Below are 17,739 nucleotides of genomic sequence, written 5' to 3' on the forward strand. Positions count from 1 at the left end.
TTGTTTTAATAAAGCAAAATAAAAAAGAAGTTAAAATTCATTATATTTAAAAGACCGTGGTCGTACTCGATACATGATTGAACGAAATAGCCCGATAAAAAATAATAGGGAGTACTTATTACTGCAATGTTCTGCCGCCAGAGAGCAGCACTAGTGCACATACTAAACCATAAGAGTAACTTATACATACAAGGCCTTAAACAATTTTTTGATATAAAATAATAACAAAATCTATTACAACTTGGTAATCTGTTTTTCCAATAACGCAGCTTCTTTGGCAGCTCCTTCGAGAATTTTTCGCCTTTTTGTTTCTAGTTCTCTGACCATTTCCGCAGCTTTTCTTTTTTCTGCTCTGATTTTCGCCTCTGGACTTAAATTTTCCATCTTATTGTGTAGCTCCTCCGTGTACAAGGATTGAGCATTACGAGCCGCGTGGATCATTTTTTTTTTTCAATATTTATTTTGTCTTTACCGCCGTGGTAGGATATAGCGTTACCTATTATTAACCTATTTAGCGGCAGACGTACGACCCCAATTTCATAGAAAACCGCAAATCGATGTACAGGTTAGCCGTTTGGCACACGCATACTATAGTTCGTTTTTTAGCATTAGAAATAAGGTAAATAATCATGATGTGTCTTTTGATTGAAAAACACATTTTAAAAATAAGTTACGGCAAATATGTAACAATTATGAATCTAATACGATAATTTATATTCTTCTGCTTTCATAAGTATTAAATTTTGATTTTTATAAAGCGTTTTTCAATTAAAAGACTTGTCAAAATCGCTTACCTTCTTGCAAGTTCTTTCTAATTCTAAAAAAAACGAACTAGATCAAAATTAAATTTTTGACCCGCAGTTCCTAAAAAAATTTCATAGGAGAAGCCCAAACTTGGTATGTTTTGAAAACTATTTTTGTTTTAATTTAAAAAAAAATTGGCCAAGTGCGAGTCAGACTCGCACACGAAGGGACGGAACCCTTTACTCGTATCTATAAAAACGGTCACCCATCCAAGTACTGACCCCGCCCGACGTTGCTTAACTTCGGTCAAAAATCACGTTTGTTGTATGGGAGCCCCACTTAAATCTTTATTTTATTCCGTTTTTAGTATTTGTTGTTATAGCGGCAACAGAAATACATCATCTGTGAAAATTTCGATTGCTATCACGGTTCGTGAGATACAGCCTGGTGACAGACGGAGGGACGGACGGACGGACGGACGGACAGCGGAGTCTTAGTAATAGGGTCCCGTTTTACCCTTTGGGTACGGTACCCTAAAAATGGCTGAAATGTAATGATGTGGTATAGTTTTAGAATCGCCTCAAAAAGCTTTTTCATATGATACCAAGCCCCGACGCAAATGTGCGTCCACCGTCATACAAGTTTGTTCCTAGGCCACGCCCCCTGGTAATGAATGCGTTAGACTAATTATAGTAGATATATAATGTTTGCAGATGGTAAAATTAATATTTTATTTTTATTTTATTATGTACATACAGAGACAATTTTTATTCCCTGACCTCCATTAAATTTCCCTGACAATTCCCTGACTTTTCCATGACCAGCGAAATTCCCTGACTTTTCCCGGTTTTCCAGAAAGTGGCCACCCTGTATTACTTACGTGTGTACCTACATATAAATTCAAAGCTGACTCAGATCTCTATCGTGACTATCGTGAGTCATTTTTCTAGTTAATCACTACAAGTTTTGAGTTAATTATCTGAGAATAACACTAGTTACGTAGGGGTAAATTGATTTTATTTTATATAAATCTCAGTGGGTACATCTCGCTTGCACCCTTTTGTTTGTTTAAGGTACTTCAAATATCTTTATTTAAATACAATCTGAATACCTACGTTTCCATTGCAGCATACACAATTCACCTGACTTGTAATGAGCAAGGGAACTAATAAAGTAAGGTGTGGCAATTCGTTATAGGTAACCTTATCTTTTCGTATTTTTTATCAGAGCAAACACAGATAACCTACCTAATGTAGCGCGTTATCTTGTAGATAACAAAATAGCTAGCCAGTTACAATACGATCGAGTTTGCGAATGGACAACGTTATTGTTACGAAATTTTAAAAAGTGTGGTGAATTAGTGCAATGGCGGTTGGACAAGGTGAAGGCAAAGGCCCGGGAGTCGGCAAATTGGAGTCACAGATCTACTGCATCAAATATACACTCTTCTGCTTCAATGTCGTACTATGGGTATGTGTCATGCATCCTGTTGACCTCATGCTTCTTTTGTTTCAAGTGTTCACTTCGAGTAAAGTACACAATTGCGCATTAAAGACATGCGTAGTCGGGTAGAGTTAGACCAAGAAAAGTCTGCAGCGATTTTGATAGCCCACGCAGTGCAAATGTTATTTTAAACAACAAACTTCTATGAAATTATGACGCATAAATAACACTTGCACGTCGTGGGCTATCAAAATCGCTGCAGACTTTTCTTGGTCCAACTCTAGTACATAATCCAGTATCTGATGGACAACCATTCAAACTTATCTCAACACTTACTACAAATAGCGATTACTTAAAAATTTAACCCTATCAATTTTATTGGTTTCATAAATATTAAACAAAACACTAGTGGCAGTAGTAGGGTTGTTCGATCATATCTGCTAGCATGAGTTGCGTTCTCGCGCGCGACTCCATACATCTAGCGCGACTTCAAATTATATGGACTCGCGCGCGAACACGCAACTTATGCTAGACCGCCAGGTACTATACCAGCACTAGCCTACCTAAGTCTTAAGGTTTCTGTCTGTTTCTTCATAACTTTATTATCTGTAGTAGTTCCAAAATAGTTTAACGTTTTGCATTTTATAGGGTAATTTTTAGGTTTCTATAGAACTATGTTTCATAGTGAATTTTATTTGTACGATATTAAAACTACTATTAGCTTGAATACCTATATGTTTCATTTTACAAGTATTATAGCTTCAAAAACAATGAAATAAAACCTGTTAAAAACATGTAACCAAAGCTCGAGAATTGATATTTTTTGTGATTTAAAGTAAAATTCCCAGTATTAATAAGAACAGTAGGCAAAACGTGTAAACCAATAAGAGCAGTAAACCCAATGGTAAACTGTGAAATTTCTCAATATTTGGTTACATTCCATGAAATAAATAATTATAATACTCGTATAAGCCCGTAAGCTCAAAGCGATACTTACTGAAATAAATAGCTATTTCACGAGCTCGTGTTGATATCATATTCCAATTAATTTAAAAAATATATTTTGCTGCGGCCTTGTCGCAGGTGCTGTCACTGTCAACTGCAGTAATGCCGCCACAGTAATGCAGCTGCATTTGACATCCGAATGTTACTATTATTACTAACGTATAGAACCGGCACAGAGAACCAGTATTATGCGCCATGAGTTGCTGCCGTTTTGGCATCAAACCATAAAAGCGGAGCTTGAATCTCGCGACCTAAACGCGTTTGGTCGCGTGGTACAGGTTGTGATTAATAATAATTCAATGCATCTTAAGAAATTATTTTTACAGGTAATGGAATATAATATGAATATCAACACGAGCTGTTTATTTCAGTATCTCCGTGTAATGTTATCTAAAGATAAGCCCATTGTCCCCTTTCCGAGTACCGTACTGTCATAGCTGATTCATACACACTCCTAGGAATTTAAGAACATTGTATTGTATCCGTTGTATATTTTTAAATCCGTATATCTTTTCACGAAGAAAAATATGATAGTGGTATACTTGGTAGATATTTTACTTTCTGAAACTCAAGTGTGGTTAAATGTTTAATTTATTTCGCTAGCAACCCGGATCATAAGCAAATAGAGTTAGACCAAGATAAGTCTGCAACGATTTTGATAGCAAAGGCAATGCAGATATTATTTATTTTTAAAGTCAAACATATATGAGCAATTTTAAAAACATATATTTGAAGATCAGATATTTCCCGCCAAACATTGTCTATGGAAATATAGTTTTTAAAAGTATGTGATAGTAGGCCATCGGCCACCTCTTTGTTTCATATGTGTCTATTGCAAAACTTATCTAGAGTTAGACCAAGTGCAAGTGTTATTTTAAACGTCTTGCACTGCGTGGGCTATCAAAATCGCTGCAGACTTTTCTTGGTCTAACTCTAGTGACCTATGTAAAGAGAATGAATAAAATAACTATAGATAGTTCGCAGACACAATTTTCCAATCTAGACCAGCTTTAGCCCTATCTGCAATGTTACTAGTCAAGTGTTCGCTACCTACATACGCCGGCGCCGGTCGTATTAGCTTTGGACTATCATTACCTTTGGACGACTCTCCTGTAAAATTGTAATTGCATTGCACATGCCTCAGTATACTGGATCGAGATATCAACATAATCCGTTCCATCGATATCACTTCTCAAAAAACACTCATTTTTTTTTCATTCCTACACCTACAATTATCATTACAGGCTAAGCCAAATACAAAACTGTACCAGTGTAGCAACAATAAATATGAAACATATAAACAAACAAGTACATACCTGTATCTAACAAATGAAACATTTTTAACTAGGTATAAAAGCACAACAACGGTAGTTGTGGAAATCAAGGGGAGAGGCCTTTGCCCAGCAGTGGGACTAGTGTCCCGTGCTAGTCCCGGGCTAAGAAAAAAAATTACCTATTTACTTAGTAGGTGTGACAAAGAGTTATCGTACTTATCGTAGAGAATAGGGCCTCATTACATATATATGAGGCTATTTATTATGCGTGACTATGAGGTTATGGGTGTGCATGGCGCGCGTCATGTTAGGGTTCCTTCGTCCTATAAGAAAGAGCGGTTTATTCTTCGATCCTGACATCAATTGAAGTGATTGTGTATACGTACCAACATAACAGTAGTCTTTGGCAATAGCAACAACTGAACCCTTGACTGTTACTTTTGAATAAATTTTCTATCTTGGCGTAAATCCAAAACTCAATTATCGAAACCGACTCCGCTGTAACTCCGACAATTATTCTCATTTGCACTGGAACACCTTAACGAACGCTCAGGTGCGGTCTGAACGACACTCGGAGTGCTACGTTTTTGGCGTTGTATCGCCTCTCCAATTTACGAGCCATTAGGCGTGGTTGTTTACGTTGCTTAATGAGGAGTTAAATTTGTTCTGCGCTGCATCTTGGACTGATGAGAGAGTCTTTTAACCCTTATATATGACTTGACTACATTTTAGACGATTTGATTAGATATGTCAGTGTCAAATGTGACGTTTCTTCAAACAAAAACGTCACTTTTCACTTATCAAATTCATATCGATTCTAGATCTATTAATTGACGTATCTTAAAGTTCGAATCGGGCAGTACCTAACTTTACTACTACGCTGCCATTAAAAACGAGACTTAACGATCAGTAAACTTTATTTTGTCTCTATAGTCCTACCTAGTTTCTTTTAACCCAGTTTCCCTCCTTTAAAAAAATATCATTAGGTAAGAATGTTGCTGATAATAGTTTTACCTTGTCCTTGTATTTTACCCATTTCAAAAACATTTCCGATTTTCCCTAAAAAGTAGGGACAGTAAAAGGGACATTTGTGACAAAATCAACCGGCATTTAAGGGCACGTGCCTATGTTCCCTGATTTTGATGATTACGATGAGCTGTTTGTTTAATGTCACTGTATTTACTTAATAACCGCTACGTAGCCAAGTTGCGGGCAACCCCGGAGATTTACCGGCCGCCACGTGCCGCTAATGTGCGCTGTTTGCTGCTAACTTCCCTCTTGGTAACTAATAAGTAAGCTTACAAGTTTTGTGATGACCGGGCTCTCATCATGTGACTTATTATTAGGAAAGGCATGTAACATGTAACGTTTTCAAATTCTAAGTGGATATTGAAAGATCTACACCGGTTACACACATTAATATATTAGAAATACCGAAAATGGATTATTGAAATTTACGCTTGAGATTTATCACCACGCTCTCTCCTTAATAAACATTTTAATCAATCCCGTCTCCATTTTATGCTAAACCGGCGTCTTGAATATAAATAGCGTCAAAATAAAAGAGGTACTCAGCAATGAAAATAATATGCTGAACTCTCGAATCCCAGTTTATTCGCTGACTCTGAGCTCTCGGTGGCGTCTCATTCCATTTGCGAAATTTATTTTTCCGCAATCTTCCCCGTAAACGCTGTTACGTTAAGTCGAGGGGCAGACCCGTAAAGAAGCCAGTTTTACCCATATGATTGCAATTTATATGAAATTGCCTTCTCACGGATTTATTTTCTATTTCGGATCCGGAATCGCGGTGATTTAGCATTCGCGTGAATCTGAAAGCCGATTGTCTTAACGCACCACGCTATTCGTGTAAAGGGAATTGTTAGGACTTAAAATGTAGGAACGAATCCGTTTGTCCCGAATTTACGTGGAATAGATAAAACCTACTATATAAGATATTCAAATCCCTTAAGTGCACGTTGTGGTTGAATTGCGGGAAAAACTCCCATTTTGAAACGTTGTAAAACTCTTTATTATTCCAGCTTCGCAGGTGTCTCAGAGGAGATACAGCGGGAAACGGGACTGACGGCTGTTGCCGAGAAACCGGGCCACTGCGACAGAAATAATAGTTTTTGCCACTCTAAATGTTTCAATTGAATGTGGCTAAAGAGAGAAAACGAAGTGTAACATTTTCTGTAAGAAAACACATAGGTACTTATTTTATAAAATCCTTAATAGCGAAGCTTTTTACACCGTCTAGGTAAGCTTGCGCTCTCACATTGTCGGGGTGCTTATCATCACACCTACTCAGTATATTCGGTACATTGTAATCATATTATTATTATGTCATATTCGTAGCTCCCTTAGAGCGTCTCTTGCATCACAAACGAGCGCGGTGGGAGTTTTTACGATGCTATAAATTTTTGAACATCCCAAAAAAAGTAAATAAAAGTCTGCCTTTTGGCTCCGAAAAGGAGCAAACGTAGTTACACCGAGGCGCCCAGACGCGATTCTAAATGTGTTTTTATGATAGATATATTATAGTATTTAATTATACGACATTTACGCTCTCATTCTTACCAAATGCATTAATTTCGTCTGGTGTAGATAAAGTGGCATTGGCTCTTGGAGACCGAGGTGAGTTGTGACAGAGGAGAGTTGTGTCATCGTTGATTTTTTGGAATCTATTAACTAAAAACAAGGTCGCAATAGCGCGCGTTTGTTAGTTCAAGTTACGAGCTAACAAGCGCACACTGTTGCGAGCTCGCTAACAGTCATTAGATTCCAAAAAATCGACAACTCTCCTCTGTCAAAACTCACCTCGGTCTCCCCTACCCCTTATTTACACAGCGTATATCGGGGTGTGTTCTGTTTAGTCGAGCATTAATGTCGAACACGGCACGGTAGCCCGAGCATTATATGATTTTTCCACAAACTGTGCCAACGTACAAGTCAACTTTCCGCATCATTTCGCGAGCACTAATGGATTGCGAACAGCGTTGTTGCCTCGGTTTTGTACACAAAGTATAACAAAACGTGATAAAACGTAGATATCAAGGTTCTGTTAATGTCAAAATCCTTTGATTAAATTATCAATGAGCATTATTGCTACTATAAATTCTACAAATTAAATTAGGAACAGCAGTATCTCCATCTTTTCACGGTTATTTTGTTTGTATTGCCCAACTTTCGGAAGCCTCAGTTGAAATCGTTAGAACACAGATTTATGATTAAATTACTAACTTGAAAAGACGTCTCATCAGAGTTTCTGGAGCACAAATAATAAGCGAAATACAAAATAATATACAGACTTGAGTCGAGAGAAACAAGACCATTGAAGAAGTGTGAATAAATAACTCGCATACCTCCTTAATTAATTAAAAATTCCTGCGCGATATTTCATTTCAATATTTAAATGTAGGTACATCACCTAGAACACATTGCGAAGATATTAAAAAATAAGTAGGTGAGCAATAAGTTACTTTTCATCTCTTTTGATTAGGGAGTTCACAGTGGTAAAATGATTTTACTACCTTTGGGTGAAAAAGTTTTTTACGACAAACAATATAATTAAACACAAAAAACAGTTATAAATATTCACTTGTTTTTAAACAGTTACCATGTATTTATTCTTTGTATGGAATTCATATTATTTCCACGTTGGCTACATACACCGAAATATATTTAAAATTAAAAAGTAAAACACAGCGCGGTTTATCTTAATTATAAAATATAATGAGTACCTACTTAAATATTAATTTCTTCATAATCAAAATGATTGTTTAATTTTACCCTATGTTCACTGTCACCTTTAAACCTTGTCGGTTAACAATCTACTGAATATTGAGTTTTGCCACGAGAAAAAAACAATAGAATTACGATTTTATTATTTACGAGATGGCTCTCAAATTACATGTAAAAGTTGAGTTTATCCATGCGACAGCCAGTAACTCTTGTGCGAGATACATCAAGACAAATTTGTTTATGACTTTGTTGTTACCAATTTACCTATTTGCTCAAGTTGAGTGCGTCCCTGGAGTCGAGGAAAACAAAGGTCTGTTACGAAGAGGGAACTGACACGGAGCTTAAATATTGTGAAACTTGCCAATGTTTGATGTCGTCTCGTTTGTCAATTTATACACCTAGGGTTTTTCTGACAATGCTAAAGTAGCATGGGAACAAACTTTTGTCAGAAAATTTAATATAAATATGTAATGTAGTTAAACTAATTAAATGAACATAAACATTTTTACTTATTTTAGGGTTAACATTAAAAATAGCATATGTCCGCAAAGAGGTTAAGAATTGTCTTTGTAAATAAAGAAATATCGTGTCAGTATCACACGTTGATATTTTCTAAAAAAATATTTATAATTTAACTACAAAAGTAGTGGCACAAACTTTCCACTGAAATTATAGGTACGGTAGGTCTTAATATACAGACAGACGTGCAGACGGATGAACAGACAGGCGCGGTGAATCTATATATAAGTACTATGAGCTATGTAATAGGAATGAAGGTAAAAATAAAATCTTAATTGCACCACATAATTATGAAATCAAAATCAGAAACAATGGAATGCTGTTCAGCAACTAACTAAAGTCAAACCAATTTGTGTCAGATCAATTCGTGTCAGACCAATTTGTTTTTTCAGGACGGGTTTTCCTGTATCCGTAGGTGTAAACGCAACAAAATAATCCAAAGGCAGCTCATTCCACTTTTATCTCCGACGATGTATCAAGGAGGCAAAAACAAGGCTATTATAAGGGTCCCAAGGATGACTGGATCTGTTGCCGCCGAATAAAAGTCGCCGCACTCACGGCATTAATGAGATTATAAAACTTTTAGCCCCCGCCATCACTATTGTTCGTGTTTTATCTTGGCTTTAGTTTTATTGCTTTTAGGGTCCCTCGTTTACTGTGCGTTTTACTAGACTAAGAGCTAACCCCGGAAAATGGTATAGGTAGGTATGATAACTAGAGACTAATGACCCCACAGACAAACTCGAATGCGAACTTTAAGATACGTCAATTAATAGATCTAGAAACGATATGTCAGTGTCAAATGTGAGGTTACTTCAATCAAAAACGTTACTTTTGACACTGACACATCTAATCCATATCGTTTCTAGATCTATTAATTGACGTATCTTAAAATTCGAATCGGGCCGATTGTCATTATTGAATTTTGCGGGGCTATGACTATATTTAAGAATAGGTCAGTTGTGGTACATTGAAACAATCGGACACAGTGTAACTTTGCGATATCTCGGAAACTAGGTGCTACCAGCTAGTGCCGTCTGTCAAGCAAGAGCAGGCTCAGGGAGCCCCAGCACCTCCCCAAAACACGAGCGCGCCTCGGAGTAAAGTCCATTTCAATAGAACTTGCAAACTATGTAAACAAAGGACGTAACTTTGTTATGTCACTGTTTCTCCTTGAATTTTCACATCATCTCATCAAACACCACTGAAACACATACACTATACACTATTAAAGCGGTCGTTACCGTAAAATACAACAATATATAACTGTATCTTGGATATTTCAATAAAAGTTTAAAATGGTTTCATAAGTTAGGTTAATAGGCCCTGATGTAATGACGTTTTTGTTTCTTTTACATTCTACAATTGTTTATGATGGGTAGTGTTGTGACTAAAGTTGGTGATATACTCGTAAAGCCGCTACACACTACCCGACTCACAGTATAGTCATACTTTGAATGCAGTTTTGTTTCTTTTAAAAAATAAAGGATGGTCTCCTTTAAGTAAAATGAGCCAGCTTAAGGATTTAAGATAGTTTCGCTCCAGGGCCCGACTTATCTTTCCAGCCTGTATAGTTCGTTTTATTTTAGCATTAAAAATAAGGTAAACAATCTTTATGTCTTTGTTTTTGATTGAAAAACACATTTTAAAAATAAGTTACGGCTAATATGTAACAATAATGAATCCAATACGATCATTTATATTCTTCTGCTTTCATATGTAATAGTTACTGATTTTTAATAAGCGTAATTAAAAGACATGTCAAGATGGCTTACCTTCTTTCAAGTTCTTTCTAATGCAAAAAAAAACGACTTATGGGTGCGACGCACCAAGGTCGTGATGCAGTGCGATAGTGTGTTACGGCCTTAAGTAAAGGACTAAGTGAGACTCTTGCCCATCACTAGTAAATTCATCATTCAGAGACAATTTCAATATGGCGGTTTGTTTACATAGTTCCCAAGTTCTATTGAAATGGACTTTAGGAGCACGTTGCTACGAGCATTATTGTGAATTCGTGCAAGAAAATTATTTTTTTTCATTTAAGTTTCGCATTTTTTTACCAAGATATAGACTAGAGTTTGGCGTTTTTTAAGTTTTTGTTATGTTCTATGTGTATTAAAGTTTATTTGGAGCTAAATATTTTTAAATTTCTTTCACTTTTTGGTGCAGTTTTTATTAATTGATTCCAAAAACACCCCCTAGTCTCACAATGAAACATTTTTATGTAGTATACAATGAAACATGATGTTCACTGAACACCGCTACCAGCACACAATGAAACAAACTCATTCTTTTTTTTTAATAATTAAAGACTATGTGCAAAATTTGCGAAACTAAAATACCATGAAAATAGGTAATGATTTGTCTATCATATGACAAAATAAAGATACTTAACTTTAAGAATGGCTGAGATAGGATGGTTTATATGTTAAATGTTTCATTGATAGCAAGGTTAAGGACACATGTCTCACATTGAAACAGTCGTTTATAAACACTATGTTGCAAGAAAGTGTATGGAATCAAGCATGGAGATGCTCAAAACCCTCCCGCGTCTACCTAGTTGGCAATCATGCTCCGTGGACATAAAAGGCGCCTTTTTCGCAGCATGCCGTACGTGCCGACCAGATTTTCAATTCACAATGAAACTCAGGTGTGTGTACAATGAAACAAGTCTTTCGCTTTTAGATATTTCAGCAATCTTATAATGATTCCATATCTCGGAAACCTTTTAAATAACTAATTTCAGCCTACCACTATTTGCTCCTTTCCTGTCTCATTAATTGAGTGAAAGCATATATGTATTAATGTCATTTATTTATTACACCGTTTCAATGTTTATTAACGATGTTTCATGGTAGACTATAATTATTACATTTGTTTCACTGTAAAAATCAGAGTGTTTCATTGAAAACATGCACAAGTACACAATGAAACAAAACTCATTTTTCAAAAAAAGGCTTATAACACAGGAGCTGTTACAGATAAGTAGAAACCAAGAATGCCATATGCCAACGAAATTGTCTATCTTCATACGAAATGTCACACTCATAACTTTAAAAACACCAGAGATAGAAAGGCTTGAACTTTTAGTGTTTCATTGATCAACAAGTTACCCTACCTACCACTGTATTATTATTATAAAAAAAGAAAGCAACGAAATTACTCCAGTTAGTTTTCTATACTGTCCTAAATATTAGATCCGGGTGTCTACTTATCGGTGGAGGCCAGAATAAAAGACCATCATTTTTTTTCAGTTGGAAAAAAGAATACCAAAATGCGTAAAAAGCGCCAAACATGTTTCATTTAAAGACGGTGGGTTGTGTCGGGTAGCGGTTCCTATAGGTACCTATATTATATCAATATATCACCGTTACAATAAACAGCATTGTGCATTAATTGGGCGAAGAATATGAATAACGTTAGATGCCATCCTGGTCCTTGTTTCCCCTAACAGAAACGCTTGAAAATGTTATTCTCAAAACTCTCTCAGAACTCTATTACATGCATCTGCATCCTTGATGTGGCCTGTATTCATTGACCTCCACCGATAAACAGTTGCCAGATCCAGTACAACAAACTAACTATACAGTTTCCTGCTCTGGTTGTCTTACCATTTTCCGGGTCTATACTCTCCGTCTATACTGGCTATAAATACGTGCATTGCGTTGTTGTGCTCGCCAAAATTGATTTTCACTGTTTTGTTATTGGGTTGACGCTGCGTTTTATTACTACAGTCTATGAGCGCTAAAATATCCTTTTGTATTTATTTTGTAGCCATTTTTTTTAATAAACTTCTCCTTTGCACTCGATTTTATAGATACTGTCAGTGACTCATGGTACGGGTACTAAACTTACAATGAAAACTGCTGACTTTGTATGAAATGACACAATGTCACCAAGAAATAAGATAAAAGCCATAATCATATACTTATTGTTAAAATTGAATTGGCGTTTGTGTTTTTAGTTGCTTTTGAGTGTATATATTCATGTTGATATTATTCTACTTTTCAGTTGTTCGGCATTTCAATATTCGCGCTATGCCTGTGGATCTGTATAGAACCTGGCTTTAACGAATGGATGCGAGTTTTGGAGCTTCAGAAATACTTCATTGGGATCTATATAATCTTGATTGGCTCGCTGGCCATCATGGTGGTTGCGTTCCTGGGATGCGGAGCGGCGCTTATGGAAAACATCTTGTTACTATATGCGGTAAGTATAATAACAATAGTAGGTACATTACTATTAAGTCCCGGAAATAGGGACTTACTAGGAAGGACCGAGGCCGAGCAAAGCCGAGGGAAGGCCGGTAATTCCTTTCGCGGTCGGGGAACGTATAGTGCTTTTATCAAAATATGCGTGGAAATACGATAGAAAACCAATAACAACCTAATAATTCAATGTCCAGCGCGCGGCTTGAGGCGTGCTCACGGTCGCATACTTAGGACGGTAGGTATAGGTACATTATTTACATTATTTTTGGATATGAAGATTTTGAAGATTCTTACGTCAATCGATTTATCTTCATTTTCCGAGTGTCACTAAACATACTTAGGTACTTTACTCTTTGGTACAATCTAAACAAGATAGCGACTAAATACTGTAAAAATGAACAAAAATAAAATCGATGTGCAGGGGGGCAATTTAGACTGCGGGATAATTTAAAGTAATCGAGATATTCCATGTTTTACATTATTAACTAGAGTGCCATATATGTCCAGATAGCGAAAACTATGTGTTTTTCGCTATCTGGACATATATGGCACAATTTGTGTGTTAGTTTAAATTACCCCGCTGTCTAAATTGCCCCCCTGCACCTTACTAGTTATATCGAGTGGGGTATCATTTTATACGGATTTGAAAATCATCTTTAGTTTTTTTGGTAATTTTTCATTTTGAATAACCATTAACGATCTATGTATAACGACTAACTAAACTTAAGGTTCGTTGTCGGTTTTTCTTTAGTTATAAGGTAAACGTATGCTAATGCCCAATAGATGACACCTTGCTGTCACCTCTATTGACAATGACTTATGTTTCAAGATGACATGTAGGTACTGGGACGGCGTCGAGCACCAGTACGTTTATAGCTAAGCTAACCTTAAGGTATACCTTACTTGTTATTCTGACTGACGTTTCTAGCGTGGCGGCGAGGAATTTTTCGAATTTAGTCGAACAAGCTACATAGTGGAAACGGACCTATATAATCTTCATCTCATCATTTTAAGTAAATATGTTATGATTTAAACACACTTCTTTTTTCATTCAGTACATAGGATCACAAATCGGTGCATTCGTGTTCGGGCTGATCGGCTCGTGCGTGGTGCTGGACTACTCCACGTACGACTCTAGCATCCAGCCGCTAATCAATGACGTCATCGTGCGCCTCATGAACAACCCGCAGCACGAGGGCAGCAGGGAGATCCTGAGGATGGTACAAGAAGGGGTAAGATAAAGTACTTTTATTATAGGAATCGTCCCGTAATCGCAAACATCCACCATTGGAAAACTCATTAAATTGTTTAGCGTATTCTTAAGTAGTAGGGGACGAATCGATATATAATAATATAATATTTTTTAATATTTAATATTTATACGCACTTGTAAATTCGTACGTAAGTGTGACAGGAAGGCAACACGTAGAACGTGGTTCGCGGTAGGCCCTCAGATTATGTACATACCTACTTGCAAAGCACAATGGGAATCAGATTATACCTACTATGTATCGCACATTGGGAGTCAGATTACACTCGTTATAGAAATTAATATATATTATCCTCGTAAGGCCCAATGTGCATTACAATGTACACTCTGTTTCAGTCTGACTCGAACCTTTCAAAAACTACATAAAGTAGCATTTCTTTTGTTTCATTGTTTTCTAAACCAAATGAAAGTGATCCCAATGTAATTATACAACAAGGGTCAAATTACAAATAGGGAAACTTTGTATGGTGGGCCTTACGAGGTTATTGTTAATGTAACCTATTCAGCTTTGTTTAACCCAATTTTGTAGGTACCAATAAAATTTTACGGAGAACATTTCTCACCGCGGCTGCCATAGTAGTTTTGTCATATTGTTTAGTCCCTCATTTTAGTTCGTAACTTTTACCATCGCCACAATATTTTCCCTTGAATCGATAACAAGCACCAGTGCGTTTGTTAGCAAACAAAATAGCGTTTATCCATCAATCGAGAAATCCAACAACGCCGTGATTTTTCCAATTCCACTAACATTGCCAGTTCTACTGTAAAAAGCATCACAAAACCGTAACACCTAACGAAGCAAACAGCAAAACACGTTTTCCAAATGACAGACAGGGCGGGAAGTCCATAGAAATGCATGACGTTTGGCATAACCGAATCAACCGAATGTTCTCGGGATAAATTTCATTCACATGCGCATTAACTTCTGGTCCTAGTATCCTAGTCTTATTAGTGTTTGACCGACTATGAAGCATTTCACCATTGTTCTCCCAAGTTCAACGAGTGTACTGATACCTACTAGTATTATAGTTATGGTGTATAGAAGGCTACTCAAACGGTGTATGAAAACGCGAGAAAATTTACGAGTAAATACAAACATTGAACTATTATTACTAGGTATACAACCGGCACAGAGAACCACTTTTTTGCGCCATGAGTTGTCGGCCGGCAACAAACTATGGAAGCAGAGCGTTAATCTCGTGACCTAAACGCGTAAGTGCCATGAATTTCACGGCGCTTACGACGTTTTGTTTGCGTTGTACAGGTTGCGATTGCGACAATTTCATTGTTTGGTATAGCTTCTTTATAGTAATAACAACTCAATGTATAAAATTAAAAACTACAATTTTGCGTTAGCCCCCAATTAAATAACTAAAATACAAATGTTTACAGATCGGCTGCTGCGGCTCTGATGGGCCCGTGGACTACATAAATATGCGCAAGCCTCTGCCAGCAGAGTGCCGCGACTCGGTCACCGGCAACGCCTATTTCCACGGATGCGTGGACGAACTCACCTGGTACCTGGAGGGCAAGACTGGCTGGCTGGCCGGCATCGTGCTAGCTTCGTGCATGGTTGCGGTAAGCTATCGGCTTTTTTATTTTTTAAATGGGTCATAGTTCTATATGCTGCATGGGTAGGTACAGTCGGCATCAAAAGTAACGGATCAGACTTTGCGTCTAAAGTAGATACGTAGTATGAGACTTCTTTTGTTTTAAAATCTGATAAAACCAAAACCTTATTTCCAGTTTCTAAAACTTACAGCCGTATTCGAACAATGAGATACGTCAAATACTAGATATTGAAACGATATGGATTGGATATGTCAGTGTCAAACAAGTGACAAAAGTGACATTTTTGTTTGAAGAAACGTCAATTATACAGCCGTATTCGAACAATGAGATACGTCAAATACTAGATATTGAAACGATATGGATTGGATATGTCAGTGTCAAACAAGTGTCAAAAGTGACATTTTTGTTTGAAGAAACGTCAATTCTGACACTTGTTTGACACTGACATATCCAATCCATATCGTTTCAATATCTAGTATTTGACGTATCTCATTGTTCGAATACGGCTGTTAGCCTTTGGCACAAAAACAACTATTTAATTATGTCTCCTCTTTTTACAGGTAGTGAACGCTGTTATGTCTCTGGTCCTGATTCAAGCAGTGAAAAAGGAAGAAGAGGAAGTATCAGCATATAAGAATTAGTGTGTAATTCCAACATGTAGGTACCTAATATCAAACGCACACGTATCTTTTAAGTTAGTTGTCATACGTAGACGACGTAAAATTACATGACAACGAAAGGAACAAGCAGAGTAGAGGGCAATATCAAGTGTTTACTCTTATTATAGCTTTATTATATTTTATATTTTCATTCATGAGCATGTTCATACGTTTATCGAGAGCTTAAGAGGGGGCTATTCAATATAGATTCAATATAAAATTTGTAGTCTTTATATTGAAAATACGTTTTTATTAAGTGCAAATGCTATGAAAGAATTTACTTTTAAGAAAAACCATAAACGGTTAAAGTTGGCTCGAAAGAAAAATATCAAGAAAGCAAAGCAAAAATCTATTTTCAATTGTATACCATAGCAATATAATTTAAGTATAAAATAGCTAATGATATAGCCGAGGAATTTGACTAGCAAAATTTAAAACGGTATTTGACTAGCAAAGTATTGACGACCTCCTAGCCTAGTCGGTAGTGACCCTGCCTACGAAGCAGGAGGTCCCGGGTTCGAATCCTTGTAAGGGCATTTATTTGTATGTTTATCACAAATATTTGTTCCTGAGTTATGGATGTTTTCTATGTATATAAGTATTTATATATCGTCGTCTAGTACCCACAACACAAGCATTGAGCTTACCGTGGGACTAGATTGATCTGTGTAAAATTGTCATATAATATTTATTTATTTATTTTAAGTATCAGAGAGGTATGGAGAAAAAACGTTAAAACCCACGCGAACTCGAAATCTTCCGTCGCGTCGCAAGTTACGCGCGGCGCGCCTAAACTTTTGTTTCTTTCTAATTTCCTGGCTTTACGCCCCCTCTTAACTACAACAATGTAACTAAATCAAGCAGAAGTCCCTTTGTAATAAAATGCGAAGTATGTAATTTTAACAAGTATGCGCCAATATCGTACTATCAATTTACCACCGTTTTATGTTCTAGTTTCTAAGACTATAAGATTGTTTTTCATTATATTATAATTGGTATATAAAATAGTTAAGTTCGTTTTATTACTCTTCTAATTCAGAATATGTTGAATTTCAAGAGGTCCTTCAGTTTGAAATAATTAAGTGTGATACCCACAGTACAGTACCTACCTATATATGTATATTTAGTTTGCAAACTGTTCACGTGCTTTGGAACTAAGATTAAAATTTACACGATACGATATAAGTAACTTATAAGTTTTGTAAAATATAATACTTTTGGCTCATTAATAAATAAAACCTTTTATGTGAACACAAATATAAATTGAATAACTTTCATTATACGAGTACTATAACATAACA

General features: G+C 36.4%; 1 protein-coding gene across 1 annotated transcript; it reads left to right on the forward strand.

Moving 5' to 3' along the window:
* Positions 1-1,968: 1,968 nt before the first annotated feature.
* Positions 1,969-17,445, forward strand: LOC134806264 (tetraspanin-2A). Its single transcript, XM_063779494.1, has 5 exons — positions 1,969-2,214; positions 12,738-12,935; positions 13,993-14,169; positions 15,600-15,785; positions 16,340-17,445. Exons 1-5 carry the CDS (start codon positions 2,110-2,112, stop codon positions 16,418-16,420), a joined length of 747 nt encoding a protein of 248 aa, XP_063635564.1. The 5' UTR covers positions 1,969-2,109; the 3' UTR covers positions 16,421-17,445.
* The last annotated feature ends 294 nt before the right edge of the window (positions 17,446-17,739 follow it).

Source organism: Cydia splendana, chromosome 3 (genome assembly GCF_910591565.1).
Source record: "Cydia splendana chromosome 3, ilCydSple1.2, whole genome shotgun sequence".
Taxonomy (NCBI): domain Eukaryota; kingdom Metazoa; phylum Arthropoda; class Insecta; order Lepidoptera; family Tortricidae; genus Cydia; species Cydia splendana.